Below are 25,254 nucleotides of genomic sequence, written 5' to 3'. Positions count from 1 at the left end.
CCAAAGTCTTCAGTACGCTGGAGCTTCTTCCCATGAAAAATTTTTTGCTTTGTTGTCCCAAATACAGGTCATTAGTCCAGATAGTTCCTTGCAGCTATTGGCTGCTGCAGTACATGTAGCAAGCCACCATACCAAGCTACCCTTGCTTTCCAAGGTGTAGAGCCCCCTACCTACTCTGTCCTTGGTTGGATGGACTTTATCAACTGCTGCTGTCGAAGTGCTTCTGCTTTCCTGTAGGAGTATCATTCTGTGCCCCCCTCGCTGTGGGGCTCTGCAGTTTACTTTCCAAAAAGAAGAAAGACAGCGTGGGTAGCCCATGCTGTGTTTTAAAATGCAACAGAACCCAGTTGTATTATTTGTATCAATAATTGTACAAAGCAATCAGAATATTGAGTGATCTGAGTTTAAAACAACTTCTTGGAAGGTAGCGTTTTCATAAATAGCCCATTTTGACACTAAGCTTTCCTTTTGGCTATTCAGTGTTTGGTTACTGTGTGTAAAATGATATTTAGAGAACAGTCATCTCCTGAAATAGCATGGTACTAATTCCTGCATTCGAACGATAGGGTAAAATCTCTCTTTCATGTGTCCTTTATGAAATCTGCCAATGAGTGGCTGCAGCGGAAGACGGAAGGATGATTTGTCACGCAGGACCTTCACTTACCTCCCCCTTTGCTTGGTTTTGGCACCAAGCCAATCCAGCCAGAGGTCATGTTTGGACATTTTCTGTCACAAATGTCAACACTGCATTTTGTGTTGACTGGTAATTCATGTGTCAGGGTTGTTCAAGAGTGTCAAGCTGCATAGTAATTTTAGGAAATTTGCTCTTTACTGTAGGTGGAAATTTCAGGTTTTGCCTTGCCATATTATCAAAGTAGACAATGATGCACTGCAGGTAAGGTCCTGAGATGATCTACGGATCATGGAGAAACAGTGGTAGCTGATGGACAGCAAAACATCCTCTAGATATTTAGTGAGCAACTTCTGTGGTAAAATGAGCAAAGTTGCTTGGGATTTGCATCTCCTTCTGTTACCCTAACTGACACCGACATCCTCGACAGGAGTTGTCCTCCTGAGGCTCTGCTGTGGAGCTGCTGCCTCTGTTGGTAGCTCCTGCCTTAGAAACGTCTCTTGGGGATTGTGTTGATTCAGAATCTCACATTTCCTTTTCTCCAGGAATGGATGTCAGACTTTCTCCAGTGTTTGTCTCTTCATTGGCCCCTCTCTTTTTCCCTTGGTTATAGGAATCAATGCTTGGTGGTTGTCTAGTTTCAACTCACAGAGGATGCTGTCCCTGTGGATGACCCAATCCTACTGGCATAAAAATATATAAAAAAATATATAATAAATAAAAATACACATGTATGTATATCCATGTGTAGATATATATAAAAACCCCTTGTTTTTTGATACAATTTCTCTTTTTATTGGGGAGCTGTATTCTTCATACATCTGATATGTGTGAAATAGAGTGCATATTAATGCTGTCAGTGGAAGATAGGTGTTTAGGGACAAAGCATGAAACATGAATTCAATTATCTGCAATGAAACATCAGTTTTACTCATTAGGGCTCTGTTGTTTTTATCAGAGCATGAACAGCAAAAGTTTATCTTTATTGCAGTTATCCCCAAGAGTCTTCTCTGTCAAATAAAGAGCAGCTGCTCTGTTGGTTTTCCCATTTAATCTAACTGCCTTGTTCCCAAGTACAGACAGAACAGGCTATGTGTATAGTGTTGTGAATTTTTCAGTAGCATTATGAAAAATGAACGTTAATTTTGTTCTGAACATTATATTTTTCCCTCTGAGGATCTTCCTGGTCATTTGATGAAGACAGTATTTTTCCATATGTTAATTACCTTCATCTAAATATTTAACAACTCTTGTTAGATATCATTTGCAGTTTTTATTTCTTTCCATTTTTTAACGTTATTACAGTGTTTTGTTGTGTACAGATACAAATCATTGTGGTTTACTGTTATCGTGCAATACTTGTAGCATTTTGTGACAACTGCCAGGTTGTTACACAGATGTTAAAGTCAGAAGGAGCTGTTAGGCAGACCTTTCATATAAAACAGTCCAGGAAATTTCACCCACTTTTTCCTGTCCTGCATCTAATAATTTCCATTTGACTTAAGCAAGTAATCCAGAAAGGTGTGTGAACTTGTTCCTGGAATACAAGCGGGTAAAGAATTTGCCATTTAATTGACTGTTCCATGCTAGATTATCATCACTTAAAAAAAAAGTGAATGCCCAAATCCTGGCACAAATTGTTTTGAACATGGTTTCTAAACCCTGGTTCTTGTTACTACCTTTGTCTCTAGATTTTCCCACTCTGCATTTTCTTTCTATTAATGTCTTCATACAGTTACTAAGCCTGAGCTGTCATGATTGATGTGAACTGATATGTGCCCCTCCTGCCACAAAAAAAGGGTATTTTATCCTTCCCACCATGTTCATGGTGCTGTTTTTCTTCTGCTTCCTGGTGCTAATCCTTCTATTTTTGCTAGATTAATTTTCCGGTTTTGAGAGGAATCTATCAGATTGAGAGAATCAATCAGAATTTGAGAGAAATCATTTCATTGTTTGTTCTGACCTTCTTCAGAAAGTTGAAGATGTCCTAAGTTGAAGTAGTTTTAACACATGATAATGTAGAGCAGAGGTAGCCAGGAAATTGTCTGTGGTCATCTGGTGTGCAAAAGCTTTCTACATGGGCATGGAAATGCTTTGGTGATACCCAGACTTTCTTCCCTGGGGCACCAATAATCTGGCTATGTCTGACAGGGCTGAGTTTCACAAAGATTCACTTCCCCTGGCTGAAACAGGCACTGGCATATTCTCTCAGTCAGCATGAAGCAAGTTCTGCCAAGAAAGTAAATTACAGCACCTGAGATCAGCACTTTGGAAAGCCTATCCTTCTTCATCACCTCCAGGGGTGGCCCAGGGATACCTGGCCTCACTGAGCTACCAGTTGCTCTTTGTGAAAATAATCTCTTTCCCATTGATTTTCTTCCCCTTCTTTTCCTGAGCCTTTGTCACCAACAATTACATCAACTACCAAACCGTGCTCTCTGTCTCAAGGTTTCATTAATCAATCTTCTGGATAATTCTAATAAATAAGTTATTTCAGTTATTTTGGGAATTGCTGGGATGGTTTTGTGATAAAGAAAAGATTATGAGAAACTGATGTCCTCCACGATCTCTCTAACTGCAGAAGACAAGTATATCTGAACATGGCTCTTTCCCTTCCCATGCAGTTTTCATTTTGGCTGTAGATAAGGATGTCTGGTTTTGTCTGCTGTTGTCAGAAACCTGATGCAGGCAGGGGACCCATTTTAGCTGCAGGAAGCAAATAGTGTGGCTGTTGATCAGGTATTTCCATGGCCAACAGGTTAGAATAGCTCTAAAATTGTTATAAATAATAATAATATACTGTATAATGTAGTTATATTTATAAATAAATTCAGATTGAATTTAAGTTTAAATTCATACTACTTCATTAATATGTTTATCAGAAGCTTACTGCAGCAGTAAATACTGCATTTTAAGGTGGATATAATGCAGCTTTCACTAGTAGCTTGAAACTTAAGTTGGGAACGCCTCATATTGAATTCCACGCACACTTACTCATTTTAATTTGTGCTTGTCAGTTGATCTGTTTCTGAATTTTCTTCCCTGTAGTGGGAAGAAAAACTGTGGTGTGAGGGGAATAGACATTTCTTACAGAATGGTAACAGATTAACTTAATGCTTTTGAAATATTTTCAGGGCTGTAAAAACTGTGTATTTGGTAAAGCCATAATAGTTCTAATTAGTGCTCTTACTTTTACTTCTTCTACACAGTTAAAACTGCACCAAGATCTCCAGATCGACGTACAAGCCGAGGTATCCATTCTCAGACGGGCTCTTTCTCTGCTCCAGCTTTGGCTGCAAGCAAGGAAAACCTCCCAGTGCTTAACACTAGGATTATCTGCCCAGGTAATTATGATTTTGAGATCTGCTGTTCCTTGCACTACTTTAATATTGCCTTCTGTTCCCCTGCTTGCTGTCAGATAATGATTTTTTACTTCCTATGCTGAATTTGTTTGAACTGAAATACACGTCTTGGTATTGTATCGTATAGTAGGAAATGAAAAAAAAATTGTAGAAGATTCCTGATCATTTGGCACAACACCAGATGTAAAAAAGCATTGTGTTTGAATCTGGAGGACGAAAAATAAAATTCAGGATCTTAGAATCACAGAGTGGTTTGGGTTGGAAGGGACCTTTAAAGATCATCCAGTCTAACCCCCCTGCCATAGACAGGGACATCTTTCACTAGACCAGGTTGCTCAAAGCCTTGTCCAGCCTGACTATGGACATTTCCAGGGATGGGGCATCCACAGCTTCTTCAGGCAACCTCTGCCAGTATCTCACCACCCTCATAAAAAATTTCTTCAGTATATCCAATTTGAACCTACCTTCTTTCAGTTTAAAACCATTGCCCCTTGTTCTGTCACTACGGGCCTCGGTGAAAAGTCTCTCAGTCTTTCTTACAAGCCCCCTTTATATTCTGAAAGGTCGCAATAAATGCTCCCCAGAGCCTTCTCTTCTCCAGGCTGAACAAGCCCAACTCTCTCAGCGTTTCTTCATGGGAGAGGTGCTCCAGCCCTTTGACCATTTTCATGTCCCTCCTCTGGACCTGCTCTAACAGCTCCGTGTCTGTCTTGTGCTGGGGGCCCCAGAGCTGGATGCAGTACTCCAGGTGGGGTCTTGCAAGAGTGGAGTAGAGGGGGACAATCACCTCCCTTGGCCTGCTGGCCACGCTTCTTTTGATACACCCTAGGATACGGTTGGCTTTGTGGCCTGTGAGCACGCATTGTCGGCTCATGTCCAGCTTTTCATCCACTGGTATCCCCAAGTTCTTCTATCATTCACCCTCTGAATCCACCATATCGTCAGTGGAGGCTGTGTAGGGGCTGAGGGACAGAGCCATGTGAAGTACAACCTTCTGAATAAGAGGTGTCTGTAGATACCTCTCTGGAAGTGGTAACTGAAACTACACAAAGGTGTTGTGCAGTAAAAACAGTTGAAAACCAAAAATCTGTTCTTATCCAAATACAATTAATACTAGGGGGCACCAGTAAAACTGTTTTCATTAACTTTATTAATATAGTTAAAACATAATGGAACTGTGCTGACATTTTTCTTTAGGCCAATTTAAGTGAAAGCTTTTAGAAAGTACTTTTCTTTGTTTACATACATTACACAGTGTGTTGTAGAGTGACGTCAATATTAGTCGGTGGAGGCATGGCAACGCTGTGATCTTTCCACAAATTAAATTATGCTATGACTCTACCAGTTGTAGAAATGGTAAGGGTGTTCCTTAGGAATATTTCCAAAGGAAAGGACCAAGGGAATCATGGACAGTTTGGGGATGAAGATTAAATTAAATAAAAAGCTCTAGTAGTCTTTTTAGATGTTAGGTCACCCCTGCAATTACTATGCCAGCCAATGAGTATTGGCTTGAAATCCTGAATTTTCTTTGTTTTTTTTCTTTCTCAATGGTGGTACCTGAAGAGTCGGCCACCGCACTGCAGCATAGCTGCCTTTCTGCTCAAGGGAGCCAAAGACCTGAAAAGATAGCCAATATAGGTAAAAATTTAGATAGAAACACAGTCAATCCCTATATGGATTTAATTAATTTTGTCTCTCAGTATGTGGCTTATATTATGACAGTATATATTTCTCTGTTTATCAGACACAAATTGGGGTTTTGTTACTTTTTTTCTGTTTTTTTCTTTAATCAGGTTTGAGGGCTGGTCTCGCTGCTTCTATTGCAGGAAGTTCAATTATTAGCAAAATGTTGCTAGCAAACATCGATCCATTTGGTGCTACGCCATTTATCGACCCGGATCCAGATTCCCTGTAAGAAATGGGTTTTTTCCAAATTTACTGTTTTGCTTCAGTTTGCTCTTCTTAAGCTTTTTTTTTTGCCTTTTTGTATTTTTTTTTCTTTTCATTGTGAAGTTCTTGTTTGCTATCATTTGGCAGTAGACCTCAAGGTCTGAAAACAGGTTGGATTGTGCCATTTTAGTTATGAGTAGTGCAAAATTGTCTTGCAGCAGCAGAAATAATAGGCTACATTTGCTCATTTACTCCTTGCTCACTTCCTCTGGGAGGAGGGGGACAGCAGTCCTTCAGAGCTGGATTTTCCTGCCCAAACCACGGGTCTGAATGCAAGTTTATCTGCCAGCAAGATGCTGAAGCAGGTCTGGGCACTTTGTAGCAGAGGACAAAGAGTGTTCCCCTAAGGATTGGAGCAGTGAGGTGGAAATTTTGTGTCCTAAGCTGTCTCTGCTTCCCAGAACTGGGTCTGGCATTGGCAGAGACTTACGGATGTTATCTGGGTTGTGAGCCATGGCTCCCCTAAAATAAAGTACTGCTGTGCCAGCAGCATCAGCCAAACATCTAGCACCAGCATGCCTAAAGGTAGCCTGGGTGCTCAGCCTGGTGTGCTGCTGCTGTCTCAGAGCCATGCCCGGGGCAGCTCTTTCCTCTGTTCTCCACCATACCCAGAATAATGTCAGGATATGTGCTGGATGGCGGTGTGGAACAGTTTCTTCATTGCCCTACGTGAAGTAACTTACACTTGCAAAGGAGCTACCAGCCAGTCTGTCTCTTTGACTGCTGTTGGGTTTCCTCAGAGAGATTGGGAGGAAGCATCTCTTCACATCTCTTGATTGATGTATCTGTTCTGAGATGAAGCACAATCTCGGTCAAAGCTCTGTGTGTCCAGGTACTGTACAAATGTACAGCTGATTATCTCTTTTCTTCTAACAGGGAGGGATATTCAGAAAAATGTGTCATGAACAACTACTTTGGAATTGGATTAGATGCAAAAATTTCACTAGAATTTAATAACAAGCGAGAAGAGCACCCTGAAAAGTGCAGGTACTATAAATGTCAATAACAGAGGCAAGACATTTCCATTATGTTCTTTTCCTTATCTCTTTATTTGAGTTTCTTAACTTCTTCTCATCCTTCAAATACAAGACATAATATGTGTATTTCAATACGTGGGTCTTGTTTTACCTGTTTTCAGAAGTCGGACGAAAAACATGATGTGGTATGGAGTTCTTGGCACAAAAGAGCTACTGCAGAGAACTTACAAGAACTTAGAACAAAAAGTTCAACTTGAGGTAACTTTTATTTGGGGACTGAATGAGTATTTTTGCTTCCACAGTGTGTAGTGAAGAATTTGGTCTTCCTCTTGAAACCTTTTGAAGTTCTTGTGTCAGCCCAAGCTGACGTCAAAGGCACTGTGTAAAAACGTGTGACGTAAGAGGTGGCTCCCTAGGTGTTTTTCTGGAGTAAAATGTCAGTACTTAAATATCCCAAAATACCCAGTATATTGTTTCTTGTAATTACTGGTTGTTGTGTTTTGTTTTGGTTTGGTTTGGGTTTTTTTTAAATACTGTATAGGTAGGGTATGTTTCTTAATGTTCACTGCATGAAAGGGGAAGACCAGTTTTTAAGGACTGGTCTTAATAAGAGGTTTTTAATAACTGCTTTTAATAACAGAAATGAACATACTCTAAACAGAAGGAAAGAGATAGAAGAGTCGTAATCCTTCAGGTTCATTTTAAACTCCCTGAAAGATTGGTTACATGTATAGAGAGAGCACACAGATGATCTTAATAAAATATTCCCGACGGAAGAGGGAAGATTCTGAATGCGCATTGCAAGAAGCCCAGCTGCACTGGTAGAGACTGTAATAGGTGTTTAAGACAGTCACACAAAAAGAAGCAAGGTATGATCGCAGCAATAACAAACGCTGTGTAAATTGTCTTAACGTAGTTGGTTTTTGTCTTTTAAGTTCTAACATGAAACCTAAGTCTTCTTCATAGCAATGGGAACTTAAAGGAGATATAAATTACTACCAAATGCAGAAAAAGACTATGGGATGGTTGCAGTTACTTTCACCTAGAGACTATCTAGGCTGGATTTTGACAGGGAGCATACATAATTCCCTCTTTTTACTTCATGCTAAGTATTTCATATGGAAGTTCATGATACTTACATGAAAATAACTTTTTAAGTTGAAAGAATAATTTGAAGTCACTGGAACTCTTTCTCAGTCTTCTGAGATTTAGGAGGATTTTGTGTGGTAGCAGCAGATTGCTGTTATCTAAGGACTGAGTAATTATCAAGGAATTATGCAGTAGTTAGCAAATATAATGACAGGAAAGAACGCTATGTATGCTGCAGATAGAATTCTAATTTAAGGATCTTTTGAATAAGATTCAAATCTGACCTTCCCATAATTATTTTTTTCATATTTCCGGAAGTAAACCAGCAAGTAGAAATTTCATATTTAGTATTACCTTACATAATAATAGCCTTATGCTAAAACATATGATGAGTGCACAGCATTGGAAAATTAAAAATATCAGTTTTAGGAACTGGAGGCAGACCTCTACTATAATGCAAATGACTGTGCATCATCTATTAATATCACAGCATATTTTGGATACTGTCACTTTTTTATTAAAATATTACATTCTGTCTTGTTGCTGAGATATAAAAAGAGAGCACTAAACACATTCTGGAAATAGTTTTGCATGTTTTTCTCCTCCTGATAAAATTGGTACAAATTTCGTCCTTATTTCCTGAGGATTTCTATTTCATTCGTGTAATTTTAAGATCCTTCTGTGGGACTGATAACTTGCGGTAATCTAGCAGTCTTCTTTAAAGGCAATTTCACTTGCAAATTCATGATCCGCAAAGTGATACCGGCATCCAGCATTTATGACCTTATGTTTCTAACTTGCTTCAAGTGCCATTTCCTTGTGGCACTGCTGCAGGACTGCACTTTTGACTCCAAGTTGACTGGTTTGAGATCACTGGGCTCACCTTGGTGATGCCAACAGTTGTGGTGCTGTAAGTCAAGGACGATTTCACTGATGTCTGTAAATTTACTCTGTAAATTTACTCTTGGCCATAAGTAGGGTGAGACTGACCCACATCATCCTGTGATCATGTTGAGTAGGACTTGGGAGTTGCTTATGGGTTTTGGGGGTTAAAGTGGTAAAAAAGGAGGGCTGAACAGTCAGTCATAGGAGTGACCTATCTGCAAATTAACAACTCCTAGCCATGGCCAGGGTAATGACTGTGGGGTCGGTCCTGGATTTGCCTTTGCACTTTTGGGAGGAGAGTGAAGTTATTTTTACAGGAAGCCGAGCATACAATGCTAACAGTGCTTACGTTTAGCTACATGTTTGTGGTTATGCCAGAAATGTTCTTGGATATTTTTTTTTAATTCCACCCCCCCCACCCCTGCTTAATGGATTTACCTAAATAACAAGTGTATTGCAACTTTGGGAATGCTGATATAGTTAGTGAATGGGTGAGTGAAGCTTTTTGTAACATCCATGGTGATCTTACCGTGTGCATGCAGGGAGATAGGTCTTTCATTGCAAAAAGATTTTTGATCCTTGATAATCAGATCACAGTCTGAGTGCATGAGGAATTTTGCTGCAGCATGTAGTACCTACCTGTTTTTCAGCTCTGTAAAAATTGGTGCTAAGATTGCGGAGAACAGGTTTGTGTTAGAGGTGCTTCACAGCACGGAGGGAATGGTCTTGTGTCAAACCTGTTAATGACTCTGCCCTCCCCTGCCAGCTCTGTTGAAGATTCATGTGTTAAAAACAGCTGATTATTTTATCACATGATTTATATACTGAATGAGCTTTTATCCATTACAGTGTGACGGACAGTACATCCCCCTTCCAAGTCTGCAGGGCATAGCTGTGCTAAACATTCCCAGCTATGCTGGTGGGACTAATTTCTGGGGTGGAACCAAAGAAGATGATGTGAGTAACATTAAAGAGAAGTAACCTTCTGGGCAATTCTTTTATTGAAAATATATCCCATGATTTTTCACTGTTGCCTTCTGTTGTGTCCATTCCAGCAAAATGTTCATAATAAGCGTAATGATTTTTTTAAATGGCTCTATGAGAATTTTTATAGAGACATGAATAATTTCTCTCTATCTTGTTTTACAAACTCCTGTAAATAATGTTTGTCAAAGCATAGGTTTCTCTGCTATATTCTAACAATAAGCAAGGTGGACAAAGACAATCACTCGCAGTTTATACCTGAATTTCCTCCTGTTCTTCAAATGGGTTTGGACTAAGGGATGGTGATTTAGAAAATGAGGACTGATGTATTTAGTGATTGATAATTTAGTGGGGGTAGTAATCTCTTTTTTTAAATATTATTTTCAATGAGCTTCCAAAATATTTCAAGATACTTTTTTTTTTGTTCTTCCTTATATCTCCTAAGAAACATTACACTATACGTATACCTAAATGTCTTACAGCTTGGAGCAGTCTTACTGCTGCCATCCACTTCACACACAGTGCAACAGTTGTAATTATGAGCAGATTATCCTAATTCTGCATGTCCTGATTTAGTGTGTGTGAGATCTGAATCACCTAAAACTGTAGTTGCAAATTAGCTTGTGATTTTAATGTAGGCAACCCAGGATATTTTTGCCAAAATTATTTTGGTTTCTTGTGTATTATTATCCTTTGCTTATATATATATATATATATATATATATATATATATATACACACACACACACATATATATATGAAAGTCAGGAAAAATACTGAATCATGTTTCAGTGTCCTTTTCTTATTTATGGTATACGTCAGAGGATGGCAGTTATGGTTATATTTGGCTATGGATATCTGAAGTTTTTATATACTCGGTGTACATATTCATAACTTGAAAGCATCTCTAACACCTGCTCAGCTCCTGTTCAGGAGTTTCTTTTTCTCCCTGGACTGCCTCATTGAGTGAGAAGATCTCTCCTAGCTGTCATACTGGTGTGTAGCAAATGTCTGTATCTTGGAGCAGCTTTACTGATACCCTTAGTCTTCCGCTGATCAGAAGTGTCAGCAAACTGATGTATTTGTTCTGGATGGAGTTAGGAGCATAATTCACTGCTTTAGTGCAGTCTTGAGTGACTGATCATCAGAGTTGGTGGTGGTCTGAAGTGCTGCTGGTTCTGCTTATCTGGACAAAAGAAAGATGTTGCCTTGACAGTTGCAAGTATTCCTGAAACATTAGCGGTGAGCCAAGGAGGGCAGATGCACATCAACCGACTCGAGCGGGGCTTGTTCAAGCATGCTTTTTTGGTGTCCAGAAGACAGGCTGGAAACATGACCTGCAACAGGAAGGGAGTTGTTTCTTAAATATTGATCTATAGAGATTCAGTCACCTTTAAAAAAAGAGGCTGGTTTTCAGTGCAGATATGTTTTACTCATGAGAGACACAGCAGACTGGGTTGCGGTTTGTCCATCCTTTGGCTAAAACGGAAGCACCAAATAAATGAAACATAGCTACTTTTTCTTAACCCATGGGGAACTAGCCCTGTAGGTGTCACTTAAATTGAATTTAAATTGTTAAAGCTGGATCAAAGACTCCATACTTTTTACCTTTGAATAACGGAATCACTGTCTTTGCTCTTTTCAAGACATTCACATCCTCATGTCAAACCCACAAAAATTTCCATGGAAACTGGAAAAATTCAGATGGGGAAACCTTTTGACCCAGTAAAATTGCGCTTTTTTTCTTGGAATCTTACCTCCTCAAGAGCTACCTGTGCAATGCTGGGATGCTCTGAAGGGAAATGCCACTTGGATTTGACACTAAACTATAGCAACTGTGCTGTGCAGCCCTTTCCCTGAGAAGACCTCTTCAGCCTCCTGGACAAAGCCGCCGCTTACTGTGCTAGGGTGAAGGCTTCTGCTGGTTTGCTGGGCAGCAGGGACCAAAGTCCTTCAGACTGTTACCCATCCTCTCCCTCCCTGAGCCATTGCTGCAGACACTACCTGAATTACACTGTCCTGGATCTGCACTCTCTTGTTCTTCACCTCCAGGAAATCCTTGATCAGAGGACAGGACCTGACTAGTTGTGGCTTTTGAGCTCCTTTCAGGGATTTTCTCTGGTCTGGTCTCAGGTGTCTCTGATGCATCTTACTCTGCCCAAGGTGCCAACTGAGGTAGTCTGAGTACCGCTCAGAAAGGTCATCCTTTTACCCATTAAACTCTTACTGGAGTGATTTTTCCTTCTGATTTTTCTTCCTTGTTGCTCCCTAATGCATATCAGGATGAAATGGTCAAACTTCAGGTGACCTTAGTATGGTATCTCCTGCCAGACCCAGTTGAACTTCAGCTTAAGACTTGTGCTGTGGCATGGCTGCATTCCCCTGCAGGACACCAGGTGGCAATGGCATGTGTGAGACTTCTCGAATTTTGTGTAAGCTCGTGGAAATTCACCATCTTGGCTGGATATCAGGATGTTTGTTCCGTAGAGAAGTGTTTTTCATATTTACAGTGGATAATTGTATACAGCGCAAACAAAATCCTCTTCAGTATGAAAGCTGTGTTTAACAAAGTGGAGTGTGGACTCGTGTGTTTATTTCCAGAGTATTCAGAATATAAAAAGATAAGCACTTCTGAGCAAAAAGACACCATTATGCCTCTTAACTTCAAGAACCTCTTGGATATTAAGAACATTCACCAAGCAGAGATTTGAATTGGCCTTTCATCTTGCCTTGAAAAACATTTCTTAGTCTACATGCTGAAACATGCCATCCTTCCTATATAAGGATATGCTTCGTCATTCAGATATTTGAAATGCTATTAGCATTGCTGTTTTAAAATAATACTTGCCTACTGTCTATGCTGTCTCACTCCTATGATTTTTGAGAGACAGTGTAGTTATTCTACAGTAAATAAGGTAGAACATTAAAATGTTGCAAATGAATTAGTAAAAGAATATGTTTCATTGAACATGTGATCAAAAATTAGTATTTTCTTTTCCTTGCAGATATTTGGGGCTCCATCATTTGATGATAAAATCTTAGAAGTTGTTGCTGTATTTGGCAGCATGCAGATGGCAGTTTCAAGAGTCATCAAACTCCAGCACCACAGAATAGCCCAGGTTTGTTTCTTACTTGAAAGCACGTGACATGGTTGGCAGCGGTTTGTATGCTGTGAAGCAGCAGTACTCCTTATGACCACCACCCTATACACTAATAAAGCGCTGACATTGTTATAATTTTAACGGGAAACAAATTATCTTCAATGATAAATGAAGTATAAAAGTGCTTCATCCTTGAGACAGTCCTGGAGAGAAGCCACAGCTCCTAGTAATCAACATAATTCAGATGGCCTGCTGGTTTCATCCGTATTTATTGCTCTGTAAAATAATGTGTTTGTTCTTTTCCAGTGTCGGTCAGTAAAGATCACCATACTTGGTGATGAAGGGGTTCCTGTGCAAGTCGATGGAGAGGCATGGATCCAGCCCCCAGGAGTTATTAAGATCATACATAAAAACAGAGCTCAGATGCTAACGCGAGACAGAGTATGTTGCATAAACAAGTATTACAAAATACTGACATTGGTTAACTTGATCAGTTATAATATGAACAAAACAGTGCTTACAAAAATGTTTTATAACTATTTATATAACATACAGTTACTTACAGTTACATAATTTCTATAATAAGCAAGATCATTGCTCTTTTGTATGAAAAAGCTTTTATCAGTTTTGTGAGTGCTATTCCTGTATTCTTATTAATATACATAAAAAAATGGTTAAAAAATTATATATTCTTTCTTTCTCCTCTCTTCTGTCCTCCTCTTTTTTCTTCTTTCTTCTTCTCTAGGTGTATTATACACAATCACATACTGGAAGTTTTAGCACAGTTGCATAAATAGCAAATGTCCATTTTTCAGAACAACTTTCTGCAGGTGTCTCTCATGTCTCTCTCCTAATAATCCTTCCTCCCCCCCACAACCCCATCTCAGACAGAAGAGACACAAGTGGAACGTAGTCAAGAGTGACACTGGAGAGTTCATGCTTGTCTAGGATTACTGTATGCAAGGTGTAACTGCCCCTCAGTTGTCTGCTTACTAACTGGATGTTGAATTTAGGGTGGAGTTAATGGCATTTGAACTCTGAGTAAATTTTTTTTCAATTTCCCCACCATTTTTTAAGTTTGAATCCTGTATTAGTTTCAGATTTGGATCCTGCTGTCTGCACAAAATGTGCTTGTATTATCACTGTCTTTGTGTTCTTATTGTTTTGGAAGACACTTTTTGAGGATAATGAAGAAGAGATAGAGAGCGAGCTTTCAGTAGTAACTTATTCTTTATACCAAGTTAAAACCCCCTACATTTCACTTCATTATTTATACAGGTTGTATTATTTATATAAAATTAAAGTGTTACTTTTAACTACAATTTTATGTAAGTTAGAATTTATATAAAATATAAAATTAAAATTTTTACTAAGTAAAAATACTTCCAAGTGCTGTGAACTGAATGTGTAATTCATTTTGATTAGGCCTTTGAAAACACCCTGAAGTCTTGGGAAGACAAACAGAAGTATGATTCCTGTAAGTCTGTCATTCGATCTCCCTTGTACCCTCAGCAGGCTGTTGAGTTGGCTACAGAAGAAGAGGTTGCACAGATCCAGCTGTGCTCACAAGCTGCAGAAGAGCTTATCACCAGGTAGAGTGAAATTAATGTTTGGATCGGCAACCTAGACGCCAAGACTGAATTATTCATGCAAATGCATGCATACACTTGAAAGTGTTTATATATGCTTTTCATATGTATTTCTGTAATTTTATTGTTGTGTGTTTATGTATTTTCTTCTCTTGCAAAACCAGGCTTTCTCAGGGAGCAGTGGAAATGGAAAACTGAAAGGCTTCTTTGCAGAGAGGCTTTTAATTGAAACTTCTCGTTTTACGCAAAAGCAAAAATGTATTTATTGAAATAAAACAACAAACCCTTACACTTCAACAGTGTGGATGTATCCACCTGACCTTAACTTCTCCTGACCTTATTTCTCCTTAAAGCCTTGTTACTCACAATTTCAAAAAGATGAGCATTTTTCAATAAACCTGAAATTTTTATTAAAATGTTGTACAAGTAAACAGTTAACACACCAACATTCAAGGAGTCCAAATTGCCAGATAAATCTGCATGCCTTTTTGCTTTCATCCACTCATCCATTGTTGTTGCAGTTTTATGTTTTCATTCCTAATGCTCAAAATCCCCATCTCTGTGCCCCTGGACACTTCAGTAATTTATATGAGTTGAGATGATAGTGAGCTGATGGTATAAAACTGATCCGACAGCCTTGCTTATTTTCAAGAACTAATTTCTTTCTGAGATGCCAGTGCTTTAATAAATAAAACACTTCAATGTTCACCAAAAAAAAAACCCTAGTTGTTTTTAAGAAAAGCATTTTTTTAAAAAAAATCAGAACATTTTATAAAGCTGCTATTCAGTTTATCATGCTGACAAATTATCTTAAGCATCAAAATCAATTCTTGGACTATGTGTTGAGCTGTCCTGATAACGTAAGAAAGGAATTTAAGAACTATGTATACTATTTATACAAAACAGGTGACTTAGGTAGACATAGGAGAAAAATTTAGGTTATAAATTACCCAAAGTGAACTTTAGCCAAAACACCTTAAAAACTTTACTGGTCTAGAGGTGGTCCTGAGGTTGCAAATTACAGCTGGACCTGCCATAATCTCAGACAATTGCAGCCAATTTTAATGTTGCATCTGAAGGATATGCCTCGTGAAATAGGTGTAATGATTTTTAAGATAACTTCCAGTAAGTTATCTTAATGTGCTAGGGTTTTCCTCTATAGTTCATTTGAATTAATAGCCTCAGCATCTTTTTGGTACAATTTTTGCATAGCATTTCTGTTCTAAGCCAAATAAATGTGTCTCAGTATTTCATAGCAGAATAAATAATCTGAGGTGTGTCTTGAAGAGATACTTGTATTTCAACTTTTGTTATAAAGGACTGTATTTTTTTTAAAGTGTTTTGTGAAACATCCATGTATATTTTCTCATTTGATAAAGTTGTGTACTCCTAGGAATTATTTTTTAAAGGAAGTAAGAAAGATTTTTCTCATTTTGTATATTTTTGTAGGATCTGTGAAGCAGCAAAAATACATGGCCTCTTGGAGCAGGAGCTTGCTCATGCTGTTAATGCATGTTCACATGCATTAAATAAAGCCAACCCAAGGTTTCCTGAGGTAAAGGAAGAACAGAGATTTATGTACAAGTGAATCAGCTATAATATCTGTGTGCATAAGTTTGTGATGTGGGACCTGTATTGTACTCCCTGTCCCCATGTTAAAACAAGTTGGATGATAATTCTTGAAGTTTTTGATAAATAAGACTCCTAAATGTACATACACATGCTCAAATTTAAATGAAATTGCTCTAACAGGTGCTGTATTTTCTCCCTTTTTTCTGCCACTTTTTCTAAGGTGAGCATAAAGGGGAAGTTACTTTTGATCCTGAAGGTGCTGCTCTGTATAGCAGCAGGGAGTCTCATCTGTTCACATGCATAGGGAAAGACCCCACAGCTGATGAATTTGGTAGAGATCAAGCTTAGTGATTCTGAAATCTATTAATAATACCAGGAATGAGAGTTAGGAGAACTGCCTGTTTACAGAAGAGTATTAAAGAGGATAGTCCCTTCCTCGTGTTAGGTCGATACGGTATCTGAGAAAGCAGAAGATGTTGTTTCTGCAATCATCAGCATCCTCCCCAGCTGATGCTCTTTTTTGTGAATGTTGGATGTTAGAAAGGGGGTATTAATGACACTTAAAATGCAGACCACCTGGGTGTTGTTGGAAGGGGGTAGTGAACAGTGGCAAAGGAGATAGAGATCTTCGATTAGGGGCGTGGTAAAGAGTACATCTGTTGTCTTTTGGAAGCAGTCAGGAATTTGCTCCATCTGCCTGTGGGCCACAACCAGGGGTGCTCATCCTGAAGTGATGCAGCAGTGCTTATTAAATCAAGTGGAGTACTGATGTAGTTCTGAGCATGAGTAAACCAACTTCAGATCAGCAAACAGCAAGAAAGATAGGCAAAGCAAGCTCACATCTTCTTGCAGACAGCTGTGTAGACATGTCCACAGATACAGAGTGGAGACATGACAAAGGCTGAACAAGTGCCGTTATTACTTAAAGGTCAATTCTTGTGGATGCATTCACAGAAATTTTCATGCTGAACTGTCCCAGGTGCTATGCAGAGAATGCAAAGGGGGTGAGGGGAAATGCGCTTCTCTTTGCGCTAGACAGTCTGGGTGGGTTTGGGATTGGACCCAAAAAAGATTTATTGCGTAGAGCCTGTCTATATCTAACCTAAATTTATGTATGGTAAATATACTAGATAACCATTGATTCTTAAAAAATATGTCTAGTATCTTACGTCTGCTAAGGATAAGATGAACAATTCAGATCAATGGTCGTTGTTAAGCGAGGCCTGTGACTTTTCTGCTGGCCTTTGTCACCCATAAAAATCGTGGATTCATCTCACAGGTGGCTGGTCATATTAAATGAAGTTGGGGAAAAGACAGTAAACAGATACTACATTTTTGTTTCCTATTCTCAGTGCTGAAGAATTTGTCAGTGTAGAGCTAAACTGATGTATTTCTCCTGGGGAAGATTACACTTAAGATCTGTGCTGTAAGCCCCAAATACTTACTCTTAGTCTGACTTGCATCACTTCAAATAATTTTTATGCTTCTTATTCCCTAGAGTCTTACCAGAAACACTGCCATGGAAATAGCTGTCAATGTGAAGGCCCTACATAATGAAACTGAATCTCTGCTAGTAGGAAGAGTTCCTTTGGTAAGGTCACAAAATACACTGTTTTATTCCCTCATTCAGATTATCTGTGATTTGTTCTTTGCTGACTTTTTAAATCAGCACAGGATTTATGACACTCTACAAGAAGCTCTGTAAGGCTGATTGGAGGATATTACACTGCATTTGTGGTTTGGGTCGGAATGAGTTATGAATTCCTGTCCTAGGTTGGCATCCATTTTGCCTCACTTCAGGTATCTAAAAGGTCATTGTCTGGGATTTTCTTTTTAATAGTAGAGAGAAATAAGTATCCCTGTTGAGGTTGATTCACACTCAATTATCTGGGAGGCTGATCTTAGAAAAAAGGTAAATCATTCTGGAGATTTAGCATTTAAGAGAACTTCTGGAGTTCTATTATGTGATGATCTTCAGAGTTTAAAAAGAAACTGGAATGAGAACTGTTCAGACTCATACATTCAACTTCTACAGAGCTAATCTGGGCAGGTAGATCTTACTCTTGTTCTAATACCTGGCAGGAACTATTTTATAATCGTTGACTGGTAAGTGTTCAGTAGACCTCTGATAATACTTGCTGCCTTGGCATCTTTTTCTTTGGCTGGTGTTTCTGTGCCTAAAACGAAGACTGCTCAAGAATTGTTGTATGTGGATGTATAACTAGAAATTTCTCTATGTGGCATTGTGAAAAGATGTCAGGTTTCCTGTGCTGGGCCAGTTTTACATTAAGAAGATTCTCAGTAGGATCAGTTACATTTTCTTTGGATTCAAACCCAGATTTATTATTAACTTACTGTTTGTTTAAGTGTTAGAATTAAAAATGGGTATCAATAGGAATGTTTTCACTTAGCAGAGTTAGGGTATGAAACTTAGTGGTGCAAGTTCGCATACCTTTTTACGCACATGGTAAATGGTATGAGTCTGTTCTACAGCAGCCAAAATTTAATATGGGCTAAAGGCTAATAACCATTTAAGTTCTGTAAATAGTCAAAGATTAGGTTCATATGATCTATTTTGTGACTTTTTAGAAGGAAAAGTTATTTACTGGATGGTTTTGTCCAAGAAAAATGAAAAATGCTGATTTTTTTTCAAATTGCTATTACTAAACCCCCATATTTCAGATTGAATGGGAAATCAAAATAGAGAAATTTGTTTAAATTTTAAAATCCCTTGTTCAGGCTCCAAACCTTGATTTGATTCATTTGTACCGTTCTGATTTTTACATGTTGTACTTCTGCATCTCATTATGGTCTGTGCAAATGGCTTCATGAGTCTACATCAAACCCATTTTTAATAAAAAGACTGGAAGATACAGAGATAATCTTCCGGAGATGTCCATTACACGTATTTGACATCATACTTGTTTAGAACAGTATTTCACAGTCATAATAGCAAGGCACCTTGGTTAACCTTATTGCCATGTATTTTATAAATGCTGAAGCTACATGTAGGTTGGTCCCTCACTCTATTAAGGTGCTGCTTGATGCATCAGCCATGCCATCATACACTGTTTTCCAAATCATCTTTCTCCTCTGGCAAAGACATTATTTAATATCTTCATTGTTTCTTTAATATCTTGCTTCCCCCCCCCCCCCCCCCCCCCCCCCCAGTTCCTACTCACCCCTTTGTCTGTGATCAAAACTCCTGATAGCTGTAAACTGCTGGCTTTGTTGCACATACTGCCTGGTAAGATTTTTCTTTTGTTGCCATTTATCAACTCGTGAGTCTTTCTGTTACGGCTTCTGAAGTAGACTAAAGAGATGTAAATACATGTACAAGAAGACTGTGATTCTTGCCACCTTCTGTAAGATATGATCAACAAAGTTTATAGAACAGTATTAGCTAGATGACATCAAATGGTGAATTAGCTATAAATACCATTTTTACTGAAATGATAAGGTAGGATAATAAAGCTGATTTGTGGAATCTTCCAAATAGTTATGGCTGGAATATAGTTTGGAAAAAAAACCCCTATGCTTTGTCTAGATATTTTCCAAAGACACTATTTCCATTTTTGCTTTTTTAAAAGCCTTTCCAGTCTAGAACAGAGCACAGTTTTCTAATATATTAAGGGAGAAGTATGACAGAATATTTCATTTCAACTGAATGAAATTATCTGAGCTCACAGAAATAAAATGATTTCATATTAAAAATCTCATTTGGGAAAGGATTGAAAAAAATCCCTTATTGTCTTTGTATCATTCATAGTGATAATTTCCATCTTGCAAATAAGAAGCTTTCCAAGATGCTGTAGGAGGAGAATTTGCCCTAAATTGCTGACTTTTCCTTTACCAGAATTGTACTATTGTTTTGGGTGTATTTCAGGAGCAGTATTGCCAGTGCATACACTTTCTCATCATCAGATGAGGAGTTTTTGTCCCCATGCAAAATATTTTCCTTTGAGAATCAAGCAGTTGGGTAAATGCTTGTTGAGGAAGACAGAACTCTCTGCTTCATTCATTTATAGAAAATAGATGACTTAATTCCTTAAAAATGAAAAGTTCTAACTTCTTCAGAGACAAGTGGGTCTTCCACTGTGCTGCAAATTAATGGAACTATTCAAACTGGGAAAAAAAGGGAAGGCAAAAGAAAGATCAGAGTCTGCTTATGGGCACTGAATTATGCGAGCTTTAGAAGAGGAAATAACACAATTGCAAGAGGGAGCTTATATTTCCAGAATTACTATACTAAACAGCAATATCCTACTAAAGATGGTCTCTCTGTTGAAAGGTGGTACCATATGCAACCTGTTGCAGCAAAGGAAATAAGTTTTTGTCAGGCAGGATAAATTGATGGGGGGTTGTAATTTATCACCAAACCCCAACAGCATCAAAATCTTTTTCCAGTACTACAGATCAAAGATTCTCTTACAACTCCATTTAAAAAATACATTCATTAGGATATAACTTAATTAGATCCTTTCAAAAGGATATTCTGCACTGCTTTGGGACTACTTTTACTTCAAAGAGAGAAATAGATGTTCAGATTGCTTTATTAGTGATTCCAAGAAACTGGTTCCAGGATTCAACTCTTAACCTCAAAATGGTGTTTCAGCAGCCCCAGATAAGCCCAAACCAGTTTTTCCAGGAATCAGCCACCTTAACTCTCCCTCACAGGTTCAACTCGTACAACAGCTGCAGAAAAATTTTCAGACCAGGGTTTTAAGGAAAACTAGTACCTCCGTGGGGTTCTCAAAGTGTTGATAGAGCCAAATTCCCATAGGTCAGCAAGTCCCAAGCTTTTTACACTGCTGCCCACTGATGTTTTTGGCTTTTTGTCTCCTGTCTGGGGCTGCAATCGTGTCCCTCTCCCATGCCTGGTCCCCGCTCTTCCCACCCTCAGCCAGCAGCAGTGGCTATCGTTCCACGTCTTGCCTATTTGGAAGGGGTAGCACAGGTATTGTATCACCACTGAAAGACCCTTGGGAATGGCATGTCTGTGATAAGATCTTGTTTCCTTTTATTTAACCGTGACAGAGTGATCTACCATATGAAGACATTTGCAAATAATAACTCAGGCTTACTACCATCTATTCAATATTTTTTTTACACCACTTTTTCATACAAAGATTTTCCAAGCTCTTGGTCTTCTGGTCAGGTTTTACCTCCCTATTGCTGGTAATTTCCATTTCTAGGATGTTCTAGTATTGGTGTTATCAGGTAACTTTTGCTCTGTGAAGACTCAGGAGTGCGATGAATGATGACAGTGATTGACAACTAAGTCCAGCTGGTCTGCAAAAAAAGTCTCAGCAGTCTCAGTCGTCCCTTTGTGGTTGGGACCATACTAAATGGTCAGGGTGGTCTGATGCATCTCTGAAGGAGAGTCTAATTTTGGAAAATTATTTGTTTTCTCTGTTTATTTACACTGACTATGAAGTAGTCATCTGTATGTGTGTGGTAACAACATATCTAGATTTAAATGTTATATCTTAATAAGACTGAAACTACGTATTTTTCTGGCCTGTTTGTAAACAGCAGTTAGAAGCTCCCCATGAAGAACTGATGTCTGATGCTTTGCACAGTGTGGAAATAGAGTTGAGAAAGCTTGCTGAGATTCCTTGGCTTTATTATGTTTTTCAACCAAATGATGATGAGGTGAGTTTGATTAGTACTTCCTGTTTCTAATTGACCTCGTTTTTTTCTTTATAGGGAAGAGTAAGTTAGAATCCCTCATGATCTAGAGATGCAATTTCAGTAGTGGTGCTGGATGATTTCTGTCTGCTATGAACAAGCTTCTAAGTTAGGTCTTCTGTGTTTTGTTCCCTTTTGTGAATGTAAAGGTTTTTAATGGTTATTTAATAGATGAAACACATATAGAGTTAAATTCTGACATTATTCTTTATGGAAGTAAAATTGGTTCTTAATTTTTGAGGTTAACTATGAATTACCATCTCAAGCATGTAATTTAACTGTTGTTTTTGGTGTAATTAAAGGTAACTATGTCTTTTCTTTTATGCAGGATCCTCCTCTGGATTACGCTAAAAGAAACAACAGAAGTACAGTGTTTCGCATAGTGCCAAAGTTTAAAAAAGAAAAAGTTCAGAAGCATAAGACCAGCCCTCAGCCTGGTATGTGTTTTGAAATTACAAGAAAAATAGTAGCATTTGGGAAAATGTGATTTTTATGGGTTTGTGGTTTTTTTCTTGGTAAGAGGCGACATGATGCACTCTACCAAAGAGTAAAGTCAAAGTGAAAAGCAACTGAGCTAACTGGCATCTTCATTAGGATGAAGATTTCTTTCAGTGCATTTAGAAATCATTCAGTAGGACCCCAAGATTTTCAAGTGAACCAAAGAACTACTGCGGAAAGATTTAGATAAGTTGTATCATGCAACAGGACCTGTGTCTTTGCTGGTGGTTACATTTGATTAACCTATAACCATACAAGCCACAGGTGAACACATTGTTTCCCTGTGACAGCCCAGTTCTTGTTTTTCAGGTTAGTTTCAGAAGATGTGCAATAGCTTTTATCACAGTGGTTTAATTAACCAGTTATTCTTAAATTTCAGGTGGGTTTTAAGTTTAGCAATTGAGACAAATCAAACAAAAAGCCACAATAGGCAATACTGATTTTTTAATTAGAAGTTGAACAAACTCCACTCTCCTCTCTTCCCACTCTTATCTGTAAACTTACTTCCTTAAGATTATGTCCAGGAGTTAATCAGTGATCAGATGGTCCTAAAACCGGTTCTTCATTTTTATCTTTTTAATAGACAGTTGGTCGTAATCTGCAAAATCTTGCAGTTGTTGATCAGACTTTAGATTTCAGATTAGACTTCAGATTTCACTTTATTGTAAAACTGATCAGCATTGAATGAAGTTGCAAAATTATAGCAATAAGTAGCATAACTTTTTATTTTTTTCCAGTAAGTGCGGTCTTGTTAGAACTAATGTGGGCAACTAACCTTAGAGAACAATGTTTTAAAGAGAGCTTCTTAATGACCTATGTAACACAATAGCTTAAAGAATACTTGTTGCATTAATTAAGAATGCTAGAATCTGTTAATTAAAACCGGACTTGCTTGCTGCCATTGCTATATTTGAGGTGTGGTTGATATTTTAATTTTACATGTTAATTAGTTTTTGAAGGCTTCTCCTCTCCCTGGATGACTACTAATAAATTAATGGTATAAAGCAGAACAACATTAGACTTTGCGGCACTGATCCTAAGATGGTGAATATGTTGGGACATGAGGTTTTAAAGGCTTTACTGAAGAAACTGGAGTAAAGCTGAAAGCATGGCTGCAAAGCAAAGAACCCCAACTTTGTTTAGATACTTTCTCACGTTAACTGCTAATCTGTAACCTGCATGTAAAAAGGAAATTGTCAGTTTTTGTGGAAATGACACTTCTAACCTTTCCCTTTGCTAGCACGGCAATTCTACTCTGTTTTCCACTCTCTTTGGCCTAACCTTTGCTTGTGATGCATTTGAGCATGTAGAAATTAAGGGGGTTTTGCTCTTAACTTTGGTAGTTCAAAAATGGGGCACAGATGAAGTTGCTGCTTGGCTGGATCTGCTCAGTTTGGGAGAGTACAAAGAAATCTTCATCAGCCATGACATCCGAGGCTCTGAGCTTTTACATCTGGAAAGGCGAGATCTTAAGGTATTTCCTTTGTGCTACTTTTCTGCTATTGACCATTTTCTTTGACAAAACAACAACCAACTTTTCTTCTTTCCCTGCACTTGTTATGTGCTTGTAGCTTGGCTTACACTGTGCAAATATGCCATAAACTAATACGCACTGTCCTTTGGCCTGAAATTCTGAAGTGCTGACTTGTACTTGCAACCAAGAGTATCTGTGTTACTCAAAATTTCCTTTTTTTTCACTTTATGTAGAATGACCACATTATAGTTTATGTCAGAAGGCATAGGAAAAGCACATTTGGTATCTGTGTAATATAATATATCTTCGAGAGTTCACCGTTTCCATTAAACAGGATCAGTATGGATCAGTTGAAGGTGGTGATAATAATTTGGAATCTCTCTACTGCAAGGTCAGCAGCTATGAGCAGCTGACCCGCTTCAGGTGATTTAGTGTATATATATATATATACATATATATATAGTGGATATAGTGGGTGAGCGATAAGCAGCTTAACAAATTGTGGCGTTGGATTTAGATGGTGTTGGTGTTTGTGTGTCAAAATAGGCTTTTACAATAGGTTTTCTTGTTTCTGACCAACCTCTGTATGAGTTTAGCTGTATAGATTTAAAACAGAGCACTTTCTTTTGACTCCAAAATCGCAAAGCTTTCTTCATCTGAGGTCAGATTGGTAAGTTTTGCAGAGAGAAATGTTACCTAGCAGTCTGAGTCTGTTATTTGAGCTTGCTGTCTTATTCAAGAATTACTTAAGTGCATCCATTATATGTAATAGAGGCTGTATCTTTGGGGATTCATTACATTACTTTTTCCGGGAACTCGGTAGTAATGAGTTCTTGATAATGCGTTTTGCAACTGCTTTTAGCACATAAGAGAGGAAATAGGATATTATATAAATTGCAAACATTTACATTTAGAGTGCAAGTCATTGCTTTAGCCACAGTGCAGTAGTTTCCAGACAGAGGCAATACTTTCATACAAATGTGCTATTTTTCATGAAGTTTCATACGTAGTGTGAAATCCTGATGTTACAAGGTACTGCTTGCTTGGTGTGACTGTTGCAGTTGAAGGCAGCTGCTGAAGATAGCAGTGTTTGAGATGATCTGTTTGGCTGCTGTGTATTATTTTACCCTTTGGTATTAGGTTGCCTGAACTTCTTTCTATGGAAGTTAAATTCATTTCTTTCAGGAAAGTTCCTGACATGGAGGGACAGTTTGAAGACAGTCCCTCTCTGCAAAAATTTAGAAATAGAAAACTGTCCATCCAAGCAATCCATCACGGTGTTTCAGTGATGAATGTTGGAAGTCCCTGTTCTGAATGGGCACTGAATGAATTTAAAATTTAAATGGGAAATTCAGCATCAAACGATGCATAGGTTTGCCAAAATGTTCAGAAATCTTTAAAAAAAAAAATCAAGATGTCACATTTGTTGGAATAAATGATGGTAGGTAAGA

The 25,254-nt window shown here is 38.3% G+C and overlaps 1 protein-coding gene across 4 annotated transcripts in view; it reads left to right on the top strand.

Annotated features, from left to right (window-relative positions):
• Positions 1-25,254, top strand: part of DGKH (diacylglycerol kinase eta) — a 173,830-nt gene that overhangs the window by 132,929 nt on the left and 15,647 nt on the right. For 3 of the 4 annotated variants that reach the window (XR_005826393.1, XM_040583977.1, XM_040583979.1), the window contains 13 exons: positions 3,841-3,975; positions 5,787-5,904; positions 6,820-6,930; positions 7,082-7,178; positions 9,744-9,851; positions 12,884-12,997; positions 13,286-13,420; positions 14,405-14,571; positions 16,018-16,123; positions 17,639-17,731; positions 21,676-21,795; positions 22,160-22,268; positions 23,673-23,803. Coding sequence is in view for 3 of the 4 variants with exons in the window: in XM_040583977.1 (XP_040439911.1) it covers positions 3,841-3,975; positions 5,787-5,904; positions 6,820-6,930; positions 7,082-7,178; positions 9,744-9,851; positions 12,884-12,997; positions 13,286-13,420; positions 14,405-14,571; positions 16,018-16,123; positions 17,639-17,731; positions 21,676-21,795; positions 22,160-22,268; positions 23,673-23,803 (1,544 nt within the window). In the remaining variant the exon portion in view is untranslated. The remainder of the gene's footprint in view (positions 1-3,840; positions 3,976-5,786; positions 5,905-6,819; positions 6,931-7,081; positions 7,179-9,743; positions 9,852-12,883; positions 12,998-13,285; positions 13,421-14,404; positions 14,572-16,017; positions 16,124-17,638; positions 17,732-21,675; positions 21,796-22,159; positions 22,269-23,672; positions 23,804-25,254) is intronic. The other variant, XM_040583978.1, reaches the window with a different exon arrangement.

The sequence above is a fragment of the Falco naumanni genome, chromosome 2 (assembly GCF_017639655.2).
Source record: "Falco naumanni isolate bFalNau1 chromosome 2, bFalNau1.pat, whole genome shotgun sequence".
Lineage (NCBI taxonomy): Eukaryota > Metazoa > Chordata > Aves > Falconiformes > Falconidae > Falco > Falco naumanni.
This window is presented reverse-complemented; position numbering and strand designations above follow the sequence as displayed.